We start from the raw sequence: 26,704 nt of genomic DNA, 5'->3' as shown, positions 1-26,704 counted from the left end.
CTGCTGCTTTGAGGGAGATGTGTTCAGTGCTGTTTCTAGGCATAAGCGGTATAAGCGGCTTTTTTGTTTGTTTTGGAAGTAAGTCGGGGTCTCAACTTTGTAGATACACTATACAGTATATACAAAAGTATGTGGACACCCCTTCAATTTAGTGGATTTGGCTATTTTAGCCACACCCGTTGCTGACAGGTGTATAAAATTGAGCACACGCAATGCAATCTCCACAGACAAAAATGGCAGTAGAATGGCCTTACTGAAGAGCTCAGTGACTTTCAARGTGGCACCGTCATAGGATGCCACTGTTCAACAAGTCAGTTCGTCAAATTTCTGCCCTGCTAGAGCTGCCCCGGTCAACTGTAAGGGCTGTTACTGTGAAGTGGAAACGTCTAGGAGCAACAACGGCTCAGCCACGAAGTGGTAGGTCACATAAGCTCACAGAARGGGACCGCCAAGTGCTGAAGTGCGTAGCAAGTAAAAATCGCCTGTCCTCGGTTGCAACACTCACTACCGAGTTCCAGGAAGCAATGTCAGCACAATAACTGTTTGTCAGGAGCTTCATGAAATGGGTTTCCATGGCCGAGCAGCCGCACATAAGCCTAAAATCGCCATGTGCAATCCCAAGCATCGGCTGGAGTGGTGTGAAGTTCACTGCCATTGGACTCTGGAGCAGTGGAAACGCGTTCTCTGGAGTAATGAATCAGGCTTCACCATCTGGTAGTCCGATGGACAAATCTGGGTTTGACGGATGCCAGGAGAAAGCTACCTGCCCTTATGAATAGTGCCAATTGTAGTTTGGTGGAGGAGGAATAATGGTCTGGGAATATTTTTCCTGGTTCGGACTAGGCCCCTTAGTTCCAATGCAGGGAAATATTAATGCTACAGCGTTCAATGACATTATAGACGATTCTATTCTTCCTACTTTGGTGAAGGCCCTTTCCTGTTTCAGCATGACAATGCCCCCGTGCACAAAGCGAGGTCCATACAGAAATCGTTTGTCGAGATCGGTGTGGAATAACTTGACTGGCCTGCACAGAGCCCTGACCTCAACCCCATGGAACACCTTTGGGAAGAATTGGATCGCCAACTGCGAGCCAGGCCTAATCAGTGCCCAACCTCACTAATGCTGTTGTGGCTTAATGGAAGCAAGTCCCCACATCAATGTTCCAACATCTGGTGGAAAGCCTTCTCAGGAGAGTGGAGGCTGTTATAGCAGCAAAGTGGGACCAACTCCATAATGCCCATGATTTTGGAATGAGATGTTCAACGAGCAGGTGTCCACATACTTTTGGTCATGTAGTGTAGATAGTAAAATACACAACGTGCAATTTCAAAATGTGGTAGTGCATCAGCAGCTATGCCAGTCACTGACAGTCACTCAATTAGCCCATGTCAGCAAACATTTTATAGATTGCTAGGTAAGTTAGTCTAGCCAGCTATCTAAACCTTGTAGTAATCAAAGCACGTGCCCAGGGGCCCTGACCATTGGCTGTATTGTAAAAATGTATGAAAACAAAAAAGAATGAATGATCAAGAGTTCCAGTTGAACATGAATGGTGCATTGCATCTGAAAGACTGATATCTTGAGTCTTATCTTCTATCAAATGTTTTGCTTCTTAGAAAGTGAATATATTCATCATAATTTTCAAAAGTATAAATAAAATGTCTACTGATAAATGTTTACCTGGCCATAATTGTAAATAAATAAAATACAATATTTTTGGTTATTGAAAATATATTTCACAGCGGTTTAGATGGTACAATGATTCTCTACACTTGCTTGTTTTGTCACATAAACTGAAATTAGGCAAACTATTAGAATTTTAACAACCAGGAAATGGCAGAGTAAGTGAATCAAAATTCATGTCTATCATCTCATGTAACTAATTTACTACAGGAGATGTATTTACCCTGCTCTGACAGACGAGGGTGTAAATTGGTCAGATATTCTCAAAGCTTAGAATCACAAAGTATCAGCAGGTGGCGTCGTTGCATTCTGTAATGAAACTACCCAACTAGCCTAAATAAGTAACTTGGATACATTACACTTTCACTCCACCGGAAACATTGGGCAATCATGTATTTAAGTGTACATGAAACTGACAGCATTTTAAGATTACATTTGAGTTTTTTGTCAAGAAATATAGTTCAACATATTGCATATTTGGCATCATCAGTCTAAATCATGGGGCTAGTTCGACACGAAAGAGTATTTGAACTCTGAAAACGTCACAACACTGTTTCAGTAATGAGCACACCGCCATTGGTGTATGTTGGAAGCCCCGCCCATGGAGGCGGTGCCGTAATTGACAGTGAAGGAACTAGCGTAAACATTGGCGTCTGACAGTGCAGCAGTGAGCTGCTGTATCTACGTGTAAAGTGTTGTTTCAGAAGAACAATTCATATTTACTTAAAGTAGCCAACTGCATCACACTGCTTCGAATGGAGACCAGACAACAGGGTGAGTGAGCGTTCAAACTCTCGAAAAATGTATAATAATATGTTACACATTATGGATTTTTGTTGTTGCATTTATTCAATTGTGTATTTAGCCTATTTGTTAATAAGTTGATAGCCTTAACCTTAATAAAAAAAATATAAATAACCTTATTAAGCAGTTAAACTTTAATATTTGATGATAGTCTTGGTAGGTGAAATTAAGTGTAAACTTTTAATAAATTCTACCTCAAAAGACAAAAGTGTATCAATAGAGTAGCCATTTTCGACCAGTTATCACATGACGCATCTACTTAATAGAACACGTGGTTAACGTTTCATTTCTGTCCAATAGAGAGCATTAGTAATGCCATCTTTTTGTAGGCACTAAACTCCGCCATGGTTCGTTGGACAAAGCCTATGGGYAAATGAATGCAGTTTTTGTAAGGTTTTGGGATTAACGCCGAAAATAAGGTCTGTGGTAAACACAGGTTTAGGAGTTCTTATACGTTTTGTTCAATGAGATGGTCTTCATCAGCTAACATCAATTTTTTTTAATTTTGAAGCATTTATGTAATTTAATAAAGCACATAAAGGCTTCCTAATTCATAAAGATCATTTTAACTGACAGATATTGTTATCTCATAGAACAAAATGTATATGATCTCCTAAACCTGTGTTAACCTCAGACCTTATTTTCTACATTTATCCCACAACCCMATTCTTTCCCCATTCATTTTCTCCATAGGAATGGCTGAAATGTGCAGCAAAAGCATGCTCAAGCGGCAGAGTCGATTTCCGAGCTTATAAACCCAGGGTCATTACAATATTTTCCGGTTTTAGGACTACAAGGTGGCGAGCTCTATGTGTAACATCATTGCAACATGTTAATAAAACATCAAGTTCATGTGGATGTAGTATTACTCTGTCCTTCTGTTAGGTTCAAATACATTTTGCAAACCATGAATGGCTCAAGGCCACTTATTTTCCCTTCCCACCGTGACCATCTGACCAAATAATTGAAACCTTGTGACCATAGATATTCTGCTTTGGAGAGCCTTTCTTTGTAGTTGGCCCTATTATCCAAATAGCAAGATGGCTGTCTTAACTTGTGCACACTAGATTATCAGTTGAATACTGGCTATTATAATCAACTTTCTGGTTCAAACAAGGTATAGGCTTTGTTTTTTATCAACCTCAGGTTATCAGGTTACAGTCAGCCTGAATGAACACTGTAACCTACACTATACAGTGTGTGTGTGTGTGTGTGTGTGTGTGTGTGTGTGTGTGTGTGTGTGTGTGTGTGTGTGTGTGTGTGTGTGTGTGCTGTGTTTATGTGTAACTTACTATTTTGTATTTCACCCCATTCATTGCCTAATGGACATCAAATGCATCGTCATCAGAGTTGTACTCTAGTGTACTGAGCGACTCTAGTGTACTGAGCGATGGTGCAGGGGAATGGGGTAAGACCTCATATTCGGATGAGTGGGTTATGCCCAGTGGGTTTGAGGTGCATCTGCAACCTGAAGGTGACAGGCCTTTGATCTGTAGACTAGACTACTTCCCCTGTTATTGGTAGTATTACAGTAGTTGTAGTATTTCTGGCCCACATTGGAACAGTAAACCTGTGCAGCATCAATTGCATATTTATTATACTTTCAGGATTGTAATAGCATGTGCCGATTAAATAGAATGATTTGGATTTATATACATTAATTTGTCTTGATGCTGCACAATTGAACCAGAAAATAGGCTAATGTCTTCTTGATATGTTTCTTGGCCCCATAGATAGATAGACTCCCATTTTAGAATACTCCAGTTCTCTTGCAATCAGTTGCATGCTGTGTTTGAGCTGAATGTTTTAGGTCTTGTGGTGTTTCCAATTACTAAATGTTCCCTGTACGCATAGAACCTCAAAGGATCTGTAAATGAATTGCCTAACAAGGGTCAACTTCATCAGGCAAAGCATGAAACACCTCTGATTTTAAACTTTTTTTTCATCTGCGTATGTGATAGAAATGTTTCGGGACATTTGTTTTACAGCATTTCTTCTCTTGGTATGAACATGTTATAAGCATAGACTATATGTTTAGAACATGTGACCTCCCTGGACAAAGTAGCATAGGCCTATCTATTTTAGAAATTATTACTAATTTCATTAAAGGAATGTAATCTTTCCCCCTTGTTTCTGCTACCAAATGAAGAGAGAGGACAAGGACATCTCAGGACAGGTATGCTTGCTTCTCTGTTTAGCTGACTGGCCTTCACAGAAATGTTCATGTGATGTGGAAGTATGCAGTATCCCTGATTCATGTTTAAATATGTCTCTTTATTGTGAGGGAATGAATGATTGACTCACTTTCACCACACTTTGGCCCCTCCACAAATTGGATAAAAACACCCCTGACAGTGTTAATTCAAACGATGAGTTTGAGAGCAACCATTTGATGAAGTTGCAGTCAAAGGACTATCTGAAATGGGATCTTTGACTTCGCTAGATATCGCACTGCTTAATTCTGCCGTGGCTGAGGTGAAGGACTTTGGTAAATCTAGTTGGATAATCCGAGGGGAAAATCCCACTGATTACTACAGCCAGGCCAGAAATGACGTAACAGGCCAAGATGACGGCCTAAAATGGAAGCAAAAATGGGAACTAATTTCCAGATAACTTAATCTGTTTATTTACTAAATGATACATTTTATTTACCATGGTTATGAGAGATCTCATTATTGGTAAGGGGCCTGGGGATCATTCCCAGTAACATTTCCAGTTGTGTTTGCTGCCTGCTGAGTCTGACACACTTTGTTAAGCTTATAGGATTTGTTTCCTCAGTCAGTACAGAATGCAGGTCATTTTACTGCATGAGTCAACTCGTTGAACATCGTTGAGTTAGAGGGGTGATAATAGTACATAATGAGATGAGAGTGCTACTATGTACAAGGCGAGAGAGGATCAGTAAATGTGTCATCAAAATGGAAGACAACCTGTTTTTCTTCTTTGAGAGACACCCACTGTGATGTCATCACTTATAGCCAGATAGTTTACCTTGGATGACAGAGACTTTAGCACAGCTAGAGCAACCACAGTGTGAAAGGCAGGCCTCTCAGTTCGCATTTAGGTTAATCTCAGGTCTCCACACAGATGACTGATTTTCGTGTGAACAACCCTAGGCTAGCCGTCAATGCTAACGACTGTATCTGTGGATAAGGGTTGTAGAGTAAAACAATGATGCCTTTGAGAACCTAGCATGTGAAAAAGAGAGAGTGTATTTCTCCAGCTCTGGCCCCTGTGCTGCTGAATATGATGAGTGTGAATTGGGTGAGGATGAGTTGTCACGCCACAGTCACTGAGCCGCGGGGCTCCTACTTTCAGGACAACGTCGTGGGCGAGACTCGGCAAATGCCTTCAGACAACCCAGACCAGCTGACCCGGACTCGGAATGTGACAATGCCGTTTTTTGGATGGGGCCACAGATTATCTGAAATAGATTCCCAAATCAGAGAGAGAAAACGAGGACAGATGTCCTTTTGAGAGTTAATGTAGTGTTACTGAACCCCTACTGATTGTGGTGTGGTTCTGTGTTTACTCCTTGGCCAGAGTCTCTCTCTCTCCCTCAGCCATGTATGTGATTGTTAATTGAATCAGACTGAGGCGTGGGAGCGGCGGGGCCGGGGTGAGGTTTAGAGTCATCGMTGTACCAATAATATGATGTTCAGGTGACATGTTGCCACAAAGTCAAAAAGGAAAGTCACGAGCCCATCAACCCACTCTTAATCAAGCATGCATGGTTTCCTGTTAATGGTCTTTGATATTGATTACCATATAGATTTTTTAAATGAACCTGAGCCAATGTTAATGTATCGTAGGGACCTCTTTCAMTGCCCCAGGAACAATGCTGATGGATGGAACCTCACATTGGCAACACAAACAACATCACTTTTGTACCCGTGTGTGTATACTGTCTGTGGTCCTCTAAGGTAAAGACAGGGATTGTTTGCTGATTTAAAATGAGTCAGCCCGGTGTTGAAGGATTGAAGTGTCTTAAGGACAACACAAGGATTCAATCAATGATAATGATTAGGCTTGCTCGTCGGCATGGGAAGTTGCTAAGCAACGTACTCTTAACCCATCACAGTGYAAACATAGAAACAGTTGTTCAAACTGAAATAGTCCCATTCTAGAGAAATAGGATAAAGTCGTAGAGTAATTAACTTTTACATCTGAGTCATTTAGCAGACGCTCCTATCCAGAGCGACTTACAATTAGTGCATTCATCTTAAGATAGCCAGGTGAGACAACCACATATCACAATCATAGTAAGTACATTTTTCCTCAATAAAATAGTTATCAGCACAGTGCTAGTAGGAAAAGACAAGTGCAGGTTATTATTATATATATATTTTTTAAAGTGTGTTATCAAATAACCAAGAGAATGCTATGTTATTGTTGTTTTACTCTTAAAATACGTCTACTATTAGAGTCACTGAGGCCTGGCAAGATGACAATAGAGAAGAGAGTGATGCAGGAGAAGAGTGCTAGAATGTATACTGTGTACATGGTGGGGCTCCAGGCGAAGGGATCCGCTCCAAAGGCTTCTGATGAGAAAGTGATTGGGTTATGTGGCCAAACTGCATCACAAGCTCTGTGCCACGCCGCTCCAATCATCTGCTGATGTAATGAGAGGCCAGGCCTCAACGATGTGACTCCTGCTTGTTTGTTGTCCTCTTTGTCTTGACAAAAACATCCCCTGCCTATGGTCATCTTAGGACGTACATGTTTTGTTATACKCATTTATTACGGTCTCATATACCACGGCTGTTAGCCAATCAGCATTCAGGGCTCGAACTACCAAGTTTATAATATGTTATTATGTCCTGGCTTTATGTTGCTGGTGATTGAAATAGTATCAAAAGCTCAGAGCCTTTCACCCAGTTGTATTACTGTAGCCTAGTATAGAATTTAAAGCCAGAGTCTCTTTACTGCACTTATATTAWATTATGCAGTTATAAGAGACTAATGGTTGTAGGGACAGACATTTGAAGTTACACAAAATTAGGCAGAAATTGGGTAAAGCTATACTCCCAATTTGAGTTCAAATTCACTTTATTAATGGCTGATCTAATCTGCTGAGGGTACACCATGCCGGGGCTTTGGCCATTACTTCATCAGTCAGATATTGATCAGACACTCAGTTCTTCACATACCAGGAAGTTGTTTGTCTGGTTTAGCTTGTATTGTAACTGGAAACACACGCATGCACGAACACACACATATTGTCATGTAATTAGATCACCATTCGGTTCCATAAGCAATAGATATTCCCCCTAGATATATATTTTTATATATAAAATCATAAAAGAAAAGAAAACAATGTAATAAAAAACATTAAACAATAGATTTGTGCTCCTATTAGGTTATACACATTGATTAATGAATGTTTTAAGTAGAGACAACATACAGAACGGTTACTCTAACAGACAACTGGTGGCCTTATGGAAGGGGATAAGCATGACTTTTCTTTAGACTATCCAGAATATATCTTAGCTTTACATGTATAAAAAGTAAACAGAGGATTGGAAATTGGAGCTCTAGTGTAGATAATTACAGTCAGTGACTCTAAAGGTGGTTGTTAAACGTGTGGTGGGGTCATAATGGGAATATTGCCATTGTCACAGTGATGGAGGGTGGCGTTCAGGTTAATTCTGGCCGTACTGTGGCCGTGTTACGATGGCAACAGATTGGGGGGTATGTCTTGCCGTATCCTGAATCATCTCTTCGAGTTAGACGATTTGAATGGGTGCCCGAGTTTCTTTGTTATTTGCAAAAACATACTTTATGTGATTGTCTCTCCACTATACAATGAGTGTACAAAACATTAGGAACAGCTCCTCTTTCCATGACAGACTGACCAGGGGGCAGGTATAATCCCTTATTGATGTCACTTGTTAAATCCACTTCAATCAGTGTCGATGAAGGGGAGGAGACAAGTTAAAGAAGGATTTGTAAGCTTTGAGACATGGATTGTGTATGTGTGCCATTCAGAGGGTGAATGGGCAAGACAAAATATTTAAGTGCCTTTGAACGGGGTATGGTAGTAGGTGCCAGGTGCACCCAGGTGTTTGAGTGTGTCAAGAACTGCAGAGCTGCTGMGTTTTTCACACTTAACAGTTTCCCGTGTGTATTAAGAATGGTCCACCACTCAAACGACATCCAGCCAACTTAACACAACTGTTGGAAGCAATGGAGTCAACATGGGCCAACATCCCTGTGGAAACCTTTCGAGACCATGCCCAACAAATTTAGGRTTTTCTGAGGGCAAAAGGGGGTGCAACTCAATATTAGGAAAAWTTTTGTACACTCAGTGTATGTACAGTACCAGTCAAACATTTGGACACACCTACTCATTCAAGMGATTTTTTCTTTATTTTTTATTAWTTTCTACATTGTAGAATAATAGTGAAGACATCAAAACTATGAAATAACACATATGGAATCATGTAGTAACCAAAAAAAGTGTTAAACAAATCWAAATATATTTTATATTTGAGATTCTTCAATGTAGCCACCCTTTTCCTTGATGCCAGCTTTGCACACTCTTGGTATTCTTTCAACCAGCTTCACCTGGAATGCTTTTCCAACAGTCTTGAAGGAGTTCCCACATATGCTGAGCACTTGTTGGCTGCTTTTCCTTCACTCTGCGGTCCAACTCATCCCAAACCATCCCAATTGGGTTGAGGTCGGCTGATTGTGGAGGCCAGGTCATCTGATGCAGCACTCCATCCCTCTCCTTCTTGATCAAATAGCCCATACACAGCCTGGAGGTGTGTTGGGTCATTGTCTTGTTGAAAAACAAATGGGATGGCGTATTGCTGCGGAATGCCGTGGTAGCCATGCTGGTTAAGTGTGCCTTGAATTCTAAATAAATCACAGACKGTCACCAGCAAAGCACCATCACACCTCCTCCTCCATGCTTCACGGTGGGAGCCACACATGCGGAGATCATCCGTTGACCTACTCTGCGTCTCACAAATACACGGCGGTTGGAACCAAATATCTCAAATTTGGACTCATCAGACCAAAGGACATATTTCCACCGGTCTAATGTCCTTTGCTCGTGTTTCTTGACCCAAGCAAGTCTCTTCTTCTTATTGGTTTCCTTTTAGTATTGGTTTCTTTGCAGGAATTCGACCATGAAGGCCTGATTCACGCAGTCTCCTCTGAGCAGTTGATGTTGAGATGTGTCTGTTACTTGAACTCTGTGAAGCATTTATTTGGGCTGCAATTTCTGAGGCTGGTAACTCTAATGAACTTATCCTATGCAGCAGAGGTAACTCTGAGTCTTCCTTTCCTGTGGCGGTCCTCATGAGAGCCAGTTTCATCAGAGCGCTTGATGGTTTTTGCGACTGCACTTGAAGAAACTTTCAAAGGTGTCTTCAAGTAATGATGGACTGTCATTTCTCTTTGCTTATTTGAGCAGTTCTTGCCATAATATGGACTTGGTCTTTTACCAAATAGGACTATCTTCTGTATACCCCCCTACCTTGTCACAGCACAACTGATTGYCTCAAATGCATTAAGTAGGAAATAAATTCCTCAAATTAACTTTTAACATGGCACACCTGTTAATTTAAATGCATTCCAGGTGACTACCTCATGAAGCTGGTGGAGAGAATGGTTACTACATGATTCCATATGTGTTATTTCATAGTTTTGATTTCTTCAGTATTATTCTACAATGTAAAAAATAAAGAATAACCCTTGAATGAGTGGTACTGTAAGTCTGAAGTGTTCTAACTTTTGGGGGTTGTTTTGTGTTTAATCGTCTATCTCTCCTCAGGTTTGCTGGACCCAGAGCCTCTAACAGAAGTAGATGAAGAAATGGTGTCAGAAGTGGACCTCTACAACACTGTGACCGATGAGGAGAGGGAGGAAATATTGAGTGAACTCACTAAGGTAGTCCCTCTCATCAGCACTTTTCACTGCTCTGTTTTTCAATGTTTAGCTTGGTATGTTGATCGAGTTGGATTCAGGAAGAGCTGTCTTGGAGATAGACACATTCTGTTCAACCTTAGAGGGGAGAGATGGTTAAGTTGGTACACTGATCTATCTCACATAGGCAAACTGTGTTGGACCATGGGAGCGAGATATTAACTGGAAATAGGAGCGGAAGTAGAGGGCATTATGAGTTATGTCAATCTTGGCAGCTCTTGCAGCAGAGCTCTTTTGCATATTATGAGTCAGCATCAATTGGGATTTGGGTTTACAGTTGTTACTCCTCATCACTGTTGTTTCCCCTGGTGTTGACCTCAGGCCAAATACACTATACTGTGTTATAAGGAAGAGCCAGTGTTCTGTACTTCAGATCCCTCAATTTACCACTATATTATTATTATTATTATTATAGTTACCAACACGTATATGCAGCTGAAATTGCCTTTTGTAGCCATTTGTAGCATAGTAATCTTCATCCAAGAAATCTACTTTATTTGCTGATAAGGACTGGGATATAACACATTTTGTCCATGTGTTACCTTATTTGCTTTATAGAGAATTCATTTGGAATGCTTAAGCCCTAAGGGAAATTAGCATCACTCTCTTACTCTATATCTCTCTGTCTCTCTGTCMCTCTGTCTCTCTCTCTCTCTCTGTCTGTCTGTTTATCCCTCTCTCTCTGTTTATCCCTCTCTCTCTGTTTATCCCTCTAGTTAGAGGAAGAAATCTCCACCCTGAGGCAAGTGTTGGCCTCCAAAGAGAAACACCACTCAGACCTCAAAGCCAAACTGGGGATAACACCACTCAGTGAGCTCAAACAGAACTTCAACAGGAGCTGGTACGACATGCAGACTTCCACTGCGTGAGTACCCAACATCGTTCAGTGTGTGTATTACGCTTGAGTGGTAGGTATCAAATATGTTACACGCCGGTGTGCATGAAGCCAGGGGGAGGGGGATTCTAAACTAGACTCCTATTGTTGCCATTCAAAGGCCGTCTCAGAGAAAGTGCATACGTTTGGCATTTGGGAAGGAAAGAGAGAAATAGCACTCGCGCCCTCGAGATGTTTTGCTCCTGTSACCAGAGATTGCCTTTATGGGCGTCACAGAGTGATGAATGTATGGATCCGGTCTGATCAGGCTCATTGAGACAGATAATGACAGGGAGCAAGCAGCCTAATGGTGATGTGACATCTAAAGCAGCACAGTGCTACCTGACTGGCTGCCTGGCCCAGTACACATCTATCTACGGGAGCCAGCCAGTAAAAGCAAACAGCAGCTTCAGGCTCATATAGGTCAGTGCTGTATATATAGCCATTTTCAGTGAACAGCTATACAATAGGCCTAGATTTCAGTCCTCCATCTGTGTCTGCAGAGTGGCCTTGTATGTCCCTAGTTATTCAGTTACCAGAGTCGCGCTTTAACTAGGCGCTGAAATGGGCAGAGCACCCTTCTCCGATCACCGTTACCATGGTGAGGGGGAACTGCAAACCGCTAGGGTCAAGCAGATCTGGTGGTGCTGAGAGATCATTGGCTGGCGGGAGAGGAGAGGAATGGTCCTCCACTGTGTAAATGCCACGACACACCTCCTCAATCTCCAGTCTCAACACCAATGCATAACCAAGGCAACAGGGCCAAGTGTAAAGGAGGTCAGCAACTCCGTCATAACGGCCGAGCTGTATCTATTGTCAGTGTGGTTTGTTGTTGGCATCAGTTGATGTTGGGTGACAATATTTCTCTTTCTCTCTCAGGATTCTTCTCTCTCTTCTTTTCCCTCTCTCTTCTTTTCCCTCTCTCTCTCTCTCTCTCTCTAGTCTTTCTCGCTTCAGGCGCCACACTAGTTAGACTCAGTACCTAAGTGAGCTGGAGGACCACATTCTTCTCAGAATTACCTCCCACAGCAAAGGCGTTAGCCAGATTAACGCATTGCACTTAATGCATCTCACAAATGCAGTAAGCTCTTTGTCTTGAAATAGCAGGACTCAAATCCGATAAGGTGATGGGATGGGCTGGTGCTCAGGGAAGTGCAGGAGTTTCTTAGGTTTCCATGCAGTCTGTGTGWAATGCACTGAGAGGTAATCAGGCTCTAGGGGCTGGGGATGTGAGAGGTTGGAAGCCAGGCACTCTGCAGACTAGCAGGCTTTTAGAACTAGAAAATAAAAAGGAAAATCAATGGCTTTTCTTTGTAGGCCAGTGCCCTAACAGTGGTATAAGCTGTACAAATAATCAAAGCGATGCGCTCCTCTGTTTCCTCTGCAGCATCAATAGGAGTTAAAACATGGYGAAACACTGAGTCTTTGTTATCTGTGCCATGCTCCCCTCATCCTGTTTTTATAGATGTATGAATCCCTGACTGATTGTGATACTGAGCTGGAGTATCAGTTACACCCTGACTCTGACTATGAAACTAATCTGTGTGTGTGGAGTGAACAGTGCTCCGGAGAGGGACAAGAAGAGAACAGGAGTGGCTGTCCTGTGGTATCCTGTCCTGTCTGTTTTGATAATCACTGTCTTGTCTTTTCATTTGTCCAGGTACAAAAAGACGTCGGAGACGTTGAGCACGGCAGGGCAGAAGACGTCAGCAGCTTTCACCACATTGGGAACAGCCATCAGCAGGAAGTTTGGGGATATGAGGTACGGTGTCACTGGTGCCTATGGCAACCACACAACAACATCAACATATTTCATATCCAATCAACTGAAGCCTTACACTACGACTACATCTTTTAGCCTACAGCTATTGAGACAGAATACAAGGTGGCCTCCAGTCAGAATGACCACCTTCCTCCCTCATCTCCACTTTTCTGCAGCCAGTCTGTCGTGTGCCCAATCCTAATTGTTGCTGGGGTTGACCCAGACAGATTGTTGCAGGGGGCATGTTTGTGTTGCATAAGCCCAGAGTAAGCAGCTTTCTGCAGGCCAGATTGGATGCAGGCCTGGGGGGGGGGGGGGGGGGGGGGGGGATCAGTAACCCTCTGGGTGTCTGCTGACCACTCTCTGCCCTGAAGACCCAGAGTTCTGACTGGGCAGGGTGGCACAATGGAGATCCATTGCTGGCCTGTATGCTGGCTTTGCAGGGGCACACTCAGCCACTGGGGAGCTATCATATCATAGACAGCTGGCACTAGTAATGCAATAGTGTCACTAGTAATGCAATACTCAGACTAGCCATGACAAAGAAAAACTGTGATTTACTGTTATGCCTGTCCATGTCATTTAGTGTGTGTTGTAGACGTGTCAGAGTCTTTGTTTTGTTATTTTAATGTCGTCATCATTATTGCATGATAATAACAAAAGACTCACCACCGCAGGTTTTTAATAGTGTATTAACCAACCAATGTTATGTATAAAATCATGTTGAACAGTAATCCAGAGAGACAAATATATATTCCTTTATGTATTGCAGCATGTTTGGCCTTGAGTTAATGTATCCCAGAAGGTATGCCACCTAGTGTGCATGTGTGTGTGCATGCAAATGAGTTTGTCCCTGTGTGGACTATTCGTGTGAATTGAAAACCCTGTTCACTATGTTGCCCAGTGAAATTTAAAAAAAGATGTGCCCTGGCTGACTTTATTGGTTGAAATATGCTAAACCAAATATTTAGCTATGTGGAACCATGGAGAGCAAGGTACAGTATGTTGCCTGGGGGTGAAGTTTGCTGTGGCCTTTACTTGGGTGACTCCCTTACACTACAGACTGCAGGTTGTTTGCATTCTAATGCATAGTGTATACAGTACTGTAAGGATACAGTATATGGCATGATAACCAGAGCCTTGATGATTTAATGATTGGTTAACTGTGTGCTTGAAGTGTGTGCGCGCACTGGATCTTTGAATTTGGCTTTTCTTGAATAGAAGTTTAATTGAACTCTGCCGTGATTCCAAAATGAAGTAGCCTAATGTAAAGTGTTGGTAGGACACTTGGTAGGACACTGTCAGGACAAATGTCTTAAATGTGTTTGTTTCTTCATCTTTTTCTATGCATCCAAAGATCAAATTCACTTGGGTAAGAAATTGTGTTTTAGTGTTATTGGTTGTATTATACCTCTGATTTAGAGTCAGATATACGTGTTTGCAGTGACTGCACTGAAACTAGTCAGAAGACCGACAAAGGCCATTGTTTACGTAAATATGAGTGTGATTAAGATATAATGGTAAGAAGGTGACTATCAACTGAATGGGATCAATTCCAGGGATCCCTTGATTTGATTAGTCAGACATACAGTTAGTTCCAGTGCAGTCACATTATAACATACTGTGGATGTGTATACACATAAACCTCATAGTGAACTCCTCAGATCTGTAGCAAACTGACCAGTAGACATGCATGACATTGACTGTTGTTGACCATAGCATGTTTTACTTGTGGGTAGTTCAGTATAGTTACAGTTTAGATCATTTGTCTTTCTCTTTTGTACCTTCTGTAGCTGTAGCATTACTAGTGCTCTGTAGAAGTTGTTAGTCATATACATATGAATGAGTCATCACTTTAGGCGATACGGCATGACAGTTGTCTAAGAACATATATCATATTGCCATTAGATTCCTCTAAAATATCTATATATTTTTTTTTAAGGCAATCAGATGATGGGTAAATCTACATTATATAAATGCCTAGAAAGTTGCCCTGCTGAATTACTGTAGACTAGAGGGAGTGCTTGCTGTGTGTGTGCGTGTGATTTCTGCCTTCTGTAAATTCATGTTAATGATTTAACTCCTCTCTTACCTGGGCCATGCTCTCTTGGGACAGCTACTCTATCCGCCACTCAATGAGCATGCCCGTTATGAGGTAATTGTGTGTAGCCTACTTTGTGTGTAGTGATAYACTTAATCCTCCACTAGATCCCCATCCTTAGCCACCCACCCATTCTCGTTGTCTTAAGGCTGAGCGTTTGTAAGCATTGTGAGTAGAATTGGTACTGGTTCAGAATTTATAGGTGAAACAGGCTTGCATTGTAACATTGGCACATCCTGCTGCAATCATCGGGAGAAGATTAATACATTTCTAGCTATCTGACCTGTTTATCCAAAGATAAACGTGTGGAATCGTAACACTAGAAAAAGTGACCTTTCTATAACACTGAGCATACAGGACTTCTCCCAGTGTTTTGTTAACAGAGCACTGTAAGTAACGGTAGCTTTAGCAGAGCACTGTAAATACAGGCAGCTTTAACAGAGCACTGTAAATACAGGAAGCTTTAATAAGTGTACACAAAAGTACAGGTACAGTATGGTGGCTCAGATAGATATAAACATACATGTTGTATACTAAAGTAATAGTATTGCATGAAACTGAACTGATTTTCATCCCATTAGGAACTCGCCCAGTTTCAAGTCCTTTGAGGAGAAGGTTGAAAGCACCGTTTCCAACATAAAGGTAATGTGAAACATAACACATGTTGCTGTCAAAGCAATGACAGAGATTTACGTKATGTTGAAGTAAGGCCGGGATTCAATCCGAGCGTGCTTTGTCCGCAATGCGCATATTAAAGGCAATGTTCCCGGGTTTGCAGAGAACACATTCACGGTAAACGCTGCATGTCTCGGCTCAATCTGAATTTACCTTTAAATGGCGCCATTGCGAACAAAGAACAATCGGATTGAATCCCGGCCTAAGTAAAGTCAATATAAGGGAGTAAACATTATGGAGGTCTTTCTTGTTAAGCTTCACTTCCTTTAGCTCAGGAAAACGTTTGGCTATTTTTACAGCTCAGCTAATTGAGGTTAAACACTACCCTCCGGAGAACAATTGCTCCACTTTGAATGTGCGCATTTGAGCCTGATGTCGTAATKTCTGGTGTTTCTAACAACCCTGCTGAAAGTTCAAACAGATTCTCGACAATAGCCTATATTAAAATGTTGTTTTGTGTGTGTGCGTGTGTGCGTTTGTGTGCCTATGCATTTCTGTGGTTGTTTTTGGATTTGGAGCAGACCAAGGTAGGAAGCCAAGGAGGTGGAGGGAGTTTTGAGGAGGTGCTGTCTTCAGCCGCCCACGCCAGTGCCCAAGAAACCCCCAGCAACAACCTGTCTGAGAGCAATGATCATGAGCGGACCTGCTAGACCAGAGCCTGAAACAACCTCCCCAGACCAGGATTAGCACTCTACTGCCCCTCACTGGCCCAGAGGCCACATTACATTACCTGATGAGGAGAGCATGACAAACAGTAGGCCTATCTATCCAAAGCCACATCAAGTACCAACACAAATGTGTATTATCTAATGGCTTCTTAGCCTTTGTGTTTCCAATCTGTAAAGCACTCCTGCCCTTGATATTTTATTACTATGAATACAGCTATTACCTTTTGTATTTAAATAAAAAATAAATGTGTTCCGTTTATATCAATGTATTTGATAAACAAAAAGTAGTGACTTTCTTCCCAATACTAAAACAACATTTTCATGATGACACCTACTTTCCAAGAGTGGACAGTCACATAATACTATTGGGGGAGGGAATTGTATTTGAAACTAATACTTGAAATTGCAAGTACTGGATTTGTAGGCCTATACTGCACTGTAAATGGGGACCAAAGTAAGGTCTCGTGCTGAAAATCTACTGAATACACTGGCATCCCAATGAATCACACTAATATCTCCTTTATTCCAACCGTGCACTGTTTGCACTTGAGCCTTGATCGGGTCTCCTAAATCAGGACCTAAATTATACTTATTATCACAGCAGTCAGGCAGTGTCGATGCTTTGACACACTGTGGGATTAAATGTCTATTTTTAAATGTGGTTATTTCTTCTGTTTATTACTGCTAATCTTCAATAATGGACCAAACAGCTGGTTTTGTATTTACAGAATTAACTTCTGTCATATGATTTTCTCCTCGTGTTTATTGTTCAAGTTGATTTTTCTTGGTTGCTGTGGTTTTTAACTTAATTGTGACTAGACGTTTGTCAGACATTTAGGTGATAATGTTTTCAGACATTTTGACTACGTTTTGTCAACAGCAGAGGTGCCCTCCTGAATGTGACTGTTGTAATACCCAAAGGTAATAACAGTTGTTATAGTCCCTGTGCAGTCCTGTGTAGCTCGGTAGGTAGAGCATGGCGGTTGCAATGCCAGGGTTGTGGGTTCGATTCTCATGGGGGACGGGTATGGGGGGGAAAGTATGAAAATGTAGGCATTCACTACTGTAAGTATGACTTAAATGTAGTCTAGCAACTTCTGCTTTTTTTTTWAACAAAACTGTATCCCAGAAAGATTATAACACACTATGAATAAACTGTTTTTTGCAGTATCATTATTAAACAATTTGTTGCAAACCAATCTAAGGTCGTTTGTCGTATGTTTAGACATTGAAATAAATACTATAAGTTAAATTACATGGTACTAATATACTAAAACAAAACACTCAAGCACACATAAATTGTATTAAGACAGCCCAAACACATTTTGAAATGTACTGTAATTGACAAATAGCTTCCCATTGACTCAAGTACTTAAACTAATGCCTTTGTACAGAACATGTGAGACGCTATTTTCGGCTAGCATTAAGGCAGCACTAGTGTCAAACGCACGTTAGTTCGTCATGTAAAATCTGGCCATTGGCCATATCCAGACCTATTTAAGACCAACCAAAATCTGGTTTAAGCGGTAACACAGTTGGTTATGGCATGAATTTTGACAGCGGAAACACAGCCTATCCAGTCGTGACAGACATTGCCCATATGCGCATGGAACAAGATGTGATTTGGTGCCTGTATACTTCATATTTAGAAACATAAAACCCTATTGTTTTATCCCGATTGTTTTTTTGTTTTGTTTTTTAATTAAAAAGCAAGCATAGCCTCCCCTCTCAATGAAGGCTGTTTTCTTTTTGTCCTGCCCAATGTAATCAAGTTAAACCGTCCATAAAGACCGTGTTTGGCTGGTGAAGACAGCTTGGAATAAATCTTAATCGCCAAAGCTTTATTAAATTATCAAGTTCGATAAGAGCAAAACAGTGAGCTGACTTTCCCTTTTTACACTATATGTCCAAAATTATGTGGACACCTGCTTGTCAAACAACTCCTTCCAAAATCATGGGCATTAATATGGAGTTGGTCCCCCCTTTGCTGCTATAACAGCCTCCACACTTCTGGGAAGGCTTTCCACTAGATGTTGGAACATTGCTGCGGGGACTTGCTTCCATTCAGCCACAAGTGCATTAGTTAGGTCGGACACTGATGTTGGGCGATTAGGCCTGGCTCACAGTCGGCATTCCAATTCATCCCAAAGGTGTTTGATGGGGTTGAGTTCAAGGTTCTGTGCAGGCCAGTCAAGTTCTTCCACACCGATCTCGACAAACCATTTCTGTATGGACTTCCCTTTGGGCATGGGGGCATTGTCATGCTGAAACAAGAAAGGTCTTTCCCCAAACTGTTGCCACAAAGTTGGAAGCACAGAATTGACTAGAATGTAGTTGTATGCTGCTGTAGTGTTAAGATTCCCCTTCACTGGAACTAAGAGGCCTAGGTCGAACCATGAAAAACAGCCCCAGACCATTATTCCTACTCCACCAAACTTTACAGTTGACACCTTCCTACCGTCACACCGGCGATCACGAGTCATGATGGCAGTCAAATTCCATGTGACCATTTAGTCACGGTAATTTGGCTTCTACAAGCTCTGATGGTCATTAGTAGCCCACCAAACGTGCTAACTGCCAGCACTCTATTGTCACTCTAATCACTCTGACATCAATGCAAATGTAATCCAAAATCAAATAAAACCCTTCATGAGAGCCCATGAACTCATGTTGTGCAACATTTCAAATCGAATCAAATCAAAGTTTATTTGTCACGTGCTCCGAATACAACAGTGAAATGCTTACTCGCAGGCCCTAACCAACAGTGCAATTTTTAAGTAAAAAATAGGTATTAGGTGAACAATAGATAAGTAAGGAAATAAAACACAACAGTAAAAAGATAGTGAATAATAAGAATAGCGAGGCTATATACAGTAGCGAGGCTATAACAGTAGCGAGGCTATAGACAGGCACCGGTTAGTTGGGCTAATTGAGGTAGTATGTACATGTAGGTATGGTTAAAGTGACTATGCATAATGATAAACAGAGAGTAGCAGTAGCGTAAAAGAGGGGGTGGCGGGTGGCAGGACACAATGCAGATAGTTTGGGTAGCCAATGTGTGGGGGCACTGGCAGTCGGGCTAATTGAGGTATTATGTACATGAATGTATAGTTAAAGGGACTATGAATATATGGTAAACAGAGAGTAGCAGCAGGTTTGGGGGGGGTCACAATGCAAATAGACCGGGTAGCCATTTGATTACCTGTTCAGGAGTCTTATGACTTGGGGGTAAAAGCTGTTGAGAAGCCAAGTCCTAGACTTGGCGCTCCGGTAACGCTTGCCATGCGGTAGTAGAGAAAACAGTCTATGACTAGGGTGGGTGAGGTCTTTGACAATTTTTAGGGCCTTCCTTCTGCCGAGCAGTTGCAATACCGGGCAGTGATGCAACCAGTCAGCTTTCTCTCTATGTTGCAGCTGTAAAACCTTTTGAGGATCTGAGGACCCATGCCAAATCTTTTTAGTTTCCTAAGGGGGAATAGGCTTTGTCGTGCTCTCTTTACAATTGTCTTGGTGTGTTTGGACCATTCTAGTTTGTTGGTGTTGAAGCTTTCAACCTGCTCCACTACAACCCTGTTGATGAGAATGGAGGCATTCTCGGTCCTCCTTTTCCTGTAGTCCACAATCATCTCCTTAATAAGTCTTTGTTACGTTGAGGGATAGGCTGTTATTCTGGCACCCCCTGGCCAGGTCTCTGACCTCCTCCCTATAGTGTGTATCGTCGTTGTTGGTGATCAGGCCTACTACTATTGTGTTGTCTGCAAACTTAATGATGGTCTTGGAGTCGTACCTGGCCACGCAGTCATGGGTGAACAAGGAGTACAGGAGGGGACTGAGCACGCACCCCTGAGGGGCTCCAGTGTTGAGGATCAGCGTGGCAGATGTGTTGTTACACAAGCCTACCAGACACAAGCCTACCAGATGAGCTAAACTACTTCTATGCTCGCTTCGAGGCAAGTAACATTGAAACATGCATGAGAGCACCAACTGTTCTGGAAGACTGTGTGATTACGCTCTCCGCAGCCGATGTGAGTAAGACCTTTAAACAGGTCAACATTCACAAGGCCACAGGGCCAGACGGATTACCAGGACGTGTACTACGAGCATGCGCTGACCAACTGGCAGGTGTCTTCASTGACATTTTCAACCTCTCCCTGTCCGAGTCTGTAATACCAACATGTTTCAAGCAGACCACCATAGTCCCTATACCCAAGAACACTAAGGCAACCTGCCTAAATGACTACCGACCCGTAGCACTCACGTCTATAGCCATTAAGTGCTTTGAAAGGCTGGTCATGGCTCACATCAACACCATTATACCAGAAACCCTAGACCCACTCCAATTTGCATACCACCCTAACAGATTCACAGATGATGCAATCTCTATTGCACTCCACACTGCCCTTTCCCACCTGGACAAAAGGACCACCTATGTGAGAATGCTATTCATTGACTACAGCTCAACTTTCAACACCATTGTGCCCTCAAAGCTCATCAATAAGCTAAGGACCCTGGGACTAAACACCTCCCTCTGCAACTGGATCCTGGACTTCCTGATGGGCTGCTCCCAGGTGGTAAGGGTAGGTAACAACACATCCGCCACGCTGATCCTCAACACAACTCAGCTCAGGCCCCTCCTGTACTCCCTGTTCACTCATGACTGCACGGCCAGGCACGACTCCGAACCCATCATTAAGTTTGCAGACAACACAACAGTGGTAGGCCTGATCACTGACAACGAGACAGCCTATAGGGAGGTCAGAGACTTGGCTGTGTGGTGCCAGAACAACAACCTCTCCCTCAACATGATCAAGACAAAGGAGATGATTGTGGACTACAGGAAAAAGAGGACCGAGCACGCCKCCATTCTCATTGACGGGGCTGCAGTGGAACAGGTTCAGTGCTTCATGTTCCTTGGCATCCACATCACCAACAAACTATCATGGTCCAAACACACCAAGACAGTCGTGAAGAGGGCACGACAAAACCTATTCCCCCTCAGAAGAATGAAAAGATTTGGCATGGGTRCTCAGATCCTCAAAAGATTTTACAGCTGCACCCTGGTATGGCAACTGCTCGGCCTCCAACCGCAAGGCACTACAGAGGGTAGTGTGTACGGCCCAGTACATCACTGGGGCCAAGCTTCCTGTCATCCAGGACCTCTATACCAGGTGATGTCAGAGGAAGGCCCTAAAACTTGTCAAAGACTCCAGCCACCCTAGTCATAGACTGTTCTCTCTGCTATTGCACAGCAAGCGGTACTGGAGCGCCAAGTCTAGGTCCAAGAGGCTTCTTAACAGCTTCTACCCCCAAGCCATAAGACTCCTGAACATCTAATCAAATGGCTACCCAGACTATTTGCATTGCCCCGCCCCCCTTTTACACCGATGCTACTCTCTGTTATTATCTATGCATAGTCACTTTAATAACTCTACCTACATTTACATATTTCCTCAATTACCTCGACTAACTGGTGCCCCTGCACATTGACTCTGTACCGGTACCCTCTGTATATAGTCTTGCTATTGTTATTTTACTGCTGGCTCTTTAATTACTTGTTACTTTTATTTCTTATTCATATTTTTTTTTAACTGCATTGTTGGTTAGGGGCTTGTAAGCAAGCATTTCACCTGTTGTATTCGGTGCATGTGACTAATAAAATGTAATTAGAACAGTTATTGTGCTGACGTTGCTTCCAGAGGCAGTTTAGAACTCGGTAGTGAMTGTTGCAACCGAGTAGACGATTTTTATGCACTACGCGCTTTAGCACTCGCCGGTCCCGTTCTGTGAGCTTGTGTGGCCTACCACTTCGCGGCTGAGCCGTTGTTGCTCCTAGACATTTCCACTTCACAATAACAGCACTTACAGTTGACCGGGGCAGCTCTAGCAGGGCAGAAATTTGACAAACTGACTTGTTGGAAAGGTGGCATCCTATGACGGTGCCACGTTGAAAGTCACTGAGCTCTTCAGTAAGGCCATTCTACTGCCAATGTTTCCTATGGAGATTGCATGGCCGTGTGCTCAATGTTATACACCTSTCAGTAACGGGTGTGGCTGAAATAGCCAAATCCACTAATTTGAAGGGATGTCCACATACTTTTGTATATATAGTGTATCTATGTATTGCAGGCAGGCCTACATTATTTTAGCCATGCTTTAGAGGTGCATAAAACCGCCCAGTGTCTAGACTGACCATTGCTTTAGGTTTGGTAAAATAGAGCCCAAGGTATTTGCAGTTTCTATTGATTAGATAGGCCTATGGGAATTCTCTCAAATAAATAATGTTATAGTCATAAGTAATAATTATAACCAATGGTTTTAATGAAGCCTCACAGCTTAAGAGGTCAAACAACTCAAAACAAAATAAAATAGGTGCATCTTCTGATGCATCACAGGAATTGTACAGGCGAAATATGTGCACATCCAAAAAGTTCATTATAAACAAAATGACTTTCAAAGTCTTGTCCATCTATGTAAAATAAAATGTGCACTTTGGGAGTAAAACAGGGCACACGTTTGTTTTCAAGGATAGCCCATCTTTTGCTGCATTATTCCACAACCCACCAACCAGAACCAGGTTTCCATGACAACATTCTACCACATCATGTCATGTGAGGATCAGTTAGAACAGTGGCTACCACAACATCATTGACAAGCTGAGTGTAGCATCATTCAGTGGAAATGTAGAAGTCAGGAGGAGTCTGTTCTTGGTTTCTTGGACTCTGAGCTCCCAGACGACCCATCACCTCCAGCTGCCAAGTGACCAGCTCTCTCTTCATTTAGACTCTTTACAAACTGGATTACCTCTGGGTGGTGGAATCGGCCTGAGGTGGATGGAGATTTAAAAAACAAAAATTACACCACGTTTAGATAGCCCATAGAGCCGATCATCAGCCCTCACTACCAGGTTAAATGAGAGATAGTACCTACCTTGTGTGGAATCAAAGAACTCCTGTAGCCTGCCTGGTTTCCCCTCCAGCTCCTCGTACTCATGGGCCTGCAGAATCATCTCTAGCAGGTCAAACTCTTTCACCAGCTTAGCCTCAGCGCTCGTCTGGCTCTCGTACTCCTGGGGACACACAGTGTGGGAGGGGTTTGAGCAGTGGTTTAACTGAGCTGGAGCTACCCGGAGCTGCGCTCCTGCACCTTCGGTTAAAGAGAAAAGTTGGGTGAAAAGTAGAATCATAAAAGTAGGATAAACCAAGGTTCGGATTATGCCAATTAGGGTAAGGGTWATGGAAGCTAGGTTTAGGCAAGCACCTTAATTGGGTGGACGGACTCACGGTAATGGCTGGTGCGGAATGAGTGGAATGGTATCAAATACATAAAAGGCATGGTTTCGATGTGTTTGATGCCATTCCAATTACACCGTTCCAGCCATTATTATGAGCCGTCTTCCTCTCAGCAGCCTCCACTGTAGGGAAGTTAGGGTTAGAGTTGTGGTTGAGGGTTAGGGTTAGGGTTGAGCCAGGTTGTGGACATGAAGCTAGGGATAAAGTGGAACTGACAGCGTTTTAACTACTTTGCAGATATGAAACAAACAGACAATCATAATATCAGTCAAATATATAAAATTCCCGGGTTTATGCTACAAAACCAGGTTTTACAAATAGGCTCTATTTAACTCAAAATTCCATGACGTACACTAAGGCATTGTTGTTAGAATAGATTGATGCAGTTCAATGCATGATTAATATAATTAATAAACTATCAAAATAAYGAAAGTCGCACACTCCATATATAAACTCCCAATAATTTTATGGGTATTTACCAACGTTTCGGCATCACTGTGCCTTAAGAGCCATCTTTTTTTGGTGACATTTGGTTAGCTAGCAAAAAATGTGAATCGCTTTGCTAGTTAGCTATGCTGAACTTGAATGACTGTTATCTAGTTAGCATTTCTCTTGCGTATGTAAATTCACTCTGGCTATCTAATCCGATTTCAGATCACTCTCGTCTGAGTGTGCCAGAATAACTGATGAATTTACAAACGCGCAACACCCACTGAATATGACCGGTGTCAGTAAACGTAGGCAACCGTTCCTGGTAGAGCCGTTTTGGGTTCCATATAGAACTCTCTGTGGAAAGGGTTCTYCATGGAACCCAAAACGGTTCTACCTGGAACCAAAAATGGTTCTTCAAAGGGTTTGCCTATGGTGACAGCCGAAGAACCGTTTAAGGTTCTAGATAGCATTTTTTTTRRCTAAGAGTGGAGATTACAGTTAGGGTTGCGCTGGGGTGTGGACATGAAGGTAGGGATAGGATTTCTGTTGAGGCATTAGGGATGTGGAGGGATAGCGCGCCACCACAAATGACCAATTTAACCGCTGGTTGATTGGATAGATGAGAAGAAACAAACACATACTACAGGCACATAAAGATGAATCTAGCAAAGTGGAAAACAGCTGTGACTGACCTCCCAGAGTTCATAGATCTCTTTCCTCAAGCCCTCCTGGAGAAGACCAGTGAGGTGCCTCATTGCTTCCTGAGAAAGGACAGATTGTCATTGGCTGATATTTCTGAGGAATTTACAAATCTACAATATCCTACATTTTGACACCATGGACGGTTTGTAAGAATAACCTACCTCTTCCCTTTTGTGTTTCTCTGCTTTACTAACGTTGTCTGCAGGTGCAATATCACCCACAATGCATTCTGCCATGTCATGAACCAAGGCCAACTTCATGCACCTACGAGAGAAATTTAGGTAATTCATTTAAAAAATGATTCCATAAAGACCTGAATCAAATATAATACTTAATTGTAGGCCTTACCTAGTAATTAAGCATGAAAAAGTCAAAGAAAGTAATGCAACGTTTATAACAAATTATATTACAGCTGCGATGTTTGAAGTTTGAACATGATCTAGTGTACAGCACAACTTTACCTTTCTTTATTGACGTTGTGATCTGCTATCGTCAGAGCCATCATGGACATTCTGTACATGTGGTCAGACACACTCTCCGGCTGTTTCACGTTCCTGTACACCCAGCCCGTCCGTGGCACGCGCTGAAGGATGGAGGTAAAGACATTGTTGACAAAAAGCAGCCATAAAAAAGGTAGGGTATACTATTCATTGACGTCATGTAAACAAACGTGGGTTGAAATTGTGCTTTATCACATGAATAGTGTCGTTAAATAAACCTTATCGTAATAAATTTCTTACTTTCAGTTGCCCAATAAGTTTCATAAATTGCAACATATTTTTCATGCTGTCGGAGTTTATGGAGGCGGCCATTGGTATCTTGTCGAACCGGTAGTAAATAAAAGCATGGCCAGAAATGTGTGCAATGCTCAAATTTTGCCAATAGATGGCATCATAAACAAGGCCATGCACAAACCATAAACCCAGCACTGGCAGAACTGGTGTCTTATTAGGCCTAGTATACTAGTTGACATTATGTACAGATTGTTTATTTCAAAATTAATTACATTTCTAACACATAAAAGGCATAATAACACGTTTTTTAAATGTTAACAAAGTGATTTTTATGAGCAATATAATGCCCCCCATATGATCCATTACAATTTGACTATTTTAAGCTGTAAATTGAAGGTCCAATAGAGCCCCATGGTGGAGGTGTCATAATACCCATAAAACGTATGGCTGTCAAACAAGGAAATGGTTCCAATCGTTTTTCCGCTATTCATTTTGCCTATAGGGGATTTTAGAAGCACTTAAAATAAGGGCTGTGATTCGTGTAGGCTTACCCTGGCGTGACATTTCTATAACCATGTAAATTTCTCACGAACAAGGTGACTTTTATCATAATATTCGTCTCGATTTACTCTGAAATTCGAAAATGCTAATTAACATCAAAGTAGACATCATGCAAAACTACAAATCCCTGCAAGCTCCTGCACATAATCTCTAGCTGACACCTTTGCTAACAGGTATTGTGTCAATTTAAAATGTTCTCAAGACAGTTCACAGAATTGTCAATTTAAAGAAATTTAGCCAATTTATTAATTAGTACATTTAGCTCAATCCAGAGATTCTTACCTTTGCCTCGCTTCGGCAGTCTCGTCCAGATCATCATGGCACGTGTAGTTCTTTATGATAGCCACATTAACAGCTAATTAGCATTTCGTTTTTGGGGGGTAAATACAAATATATTGATATTGTCCTAGAGAGATTTACACGGTTCTCAAAACGTCCTGCCAGGGTAAACCTACACGAAACACAGCCCTTATTTTAAGTGTT

At 42.1% G+C, this 26,704-nt stretch overlaps 2 protein-coding genes across 15 annotated transcripts; one reads left to right on the top strand and one right to left on the bottom strand.

Annotated features, from left to right (window-relative positions):
- The first annotated feature begins 2,324 nt into the window (after positions 1–2,324).
- tpd52l1 (tpd52 like 1) lies at positions 2,325–17,160 on the top strand. 14 transcript variants are annotated; one of them, XM_023999905.2, is made up of 11 exons: positions 2,327–2,458; positions 3,837–3,896; positions 4,638–4,664; positions 10,272–10,387; positions 11,140–11,288; positions 12,958–13,059; positions 14,417–14,431; positions 15,002–15,016; positions 15,176–15,214; positions 15,742–15,802; positions 16,354–17,160. In XM_023999905.2, the coding sequence occupies exons 1-11, from the start codon at positions 2,440–2,442 to the stop codon at positions 16,483–16,485; spliced, it is 735 nt and encodes a 244-aa protein (XP_023855673.1). In that variant the 5' UTR covers positions 2,327–2,439; the 3' UTR covers positions 16,486–17,160. The 14 variants fall into 14 exon arrangements, with proteins under 14 accessions (XP_023855676.1, XP_070302615.1, XP_023855678.1 ...); XM_023999899.2 differs by having other exon boundaries at positions 2,331–2,458; positions 3,837–3,962; positions 16,357–17,160; XM_023999898.2 differs by having other exon boundaries at positions 2,331–2,458; positions 3,837–3,962.
- Positions 17,161–22,913: 5,753 nt separating this feature from the next.
- hddc2 (HD domain containing 2) lies at positions 22,914–25,776 on the bottom strand. The gene is made up of 6 exons (XM_023999476.2): positions 25,667–25,776; positions 25,388–25,509; positions 25,088–25,190; positions 24,917–24,985; positions 23,431–23,569; positions 22,914–23,324 (listed from the first exon to the last, which is right to left on the bottom strand). The coding sequence occupies exons 1-6, from the start codon at positions 25,736–25,738 to the stop codon at positions 23,191–23,193; spliced, it is 639 nt and encodes a 212-aa protein (XP_023855244.1). The 5' UTR covers positions 25,739–25,776; the 3' UTR covers positions 22,914–23,190.
- Positions 25,777–26,704: the final 928 nt, after the last annotated feature.

The sequence above is a fragment of the Salvelinus sp. IW2-2015 genome, linkage group LG14 (assembly GCF_002910315.2).
Source record: "Salvelinus sp. IW2-2015 linkage group LG14, ASM291031v2, whole genome shotgun sequence".
NCBI lineage: Eukaryota > Metazoa > Chordata > Actinopteri > Salmoniformes > Salmonidae > Salvelinus > Salvelinus sp. IW2-2015.
This window is presented reverse-complemented; position numbering and strand designations above follow the sequence as displayed.

Bases quoted from the DNA above. Each gene is read 5' to 3' on its own strand.
- tpd52l1 (XM_023999898.2), top strand. The intron at 10,388-11,139 runs GTAGTCCCTCTC...TTATCCCTCTAG, and splicing joins TATTGAGTGAACTCACTAAG to TTAGAGGAAGAAATCTCCAC. The intron at 15,215-15,741 runs GTAATTGTGTGT...TCATCCCATTAG, and splicing joins ATGAGCATGCCCGTTATGAG to GAACTCGCCCAGTTTCAAGT.
- hddc2 (XM_023999476.2), bottom strand. From the start codon at position 25,738: ATGGCCGCCTCCATAAACTCCGACAGCATGAAAAATATGTTGCAATTT. The intron at 25,191-25,387 runs GTAAAGTTGTGC...TTTCTCTCGTAG, and splicing joins CACAACGTCAATAAAGAAAG to GTGCATGAAGTTGGCCTTGG. The intron at 23,570-24,916 runs GTCAGTCACAGC...GTGTGTCCCCAG, and splicing joins AGATCTATGAACTCTGGGAG to GAGTACGAGAGCCAGACGAG.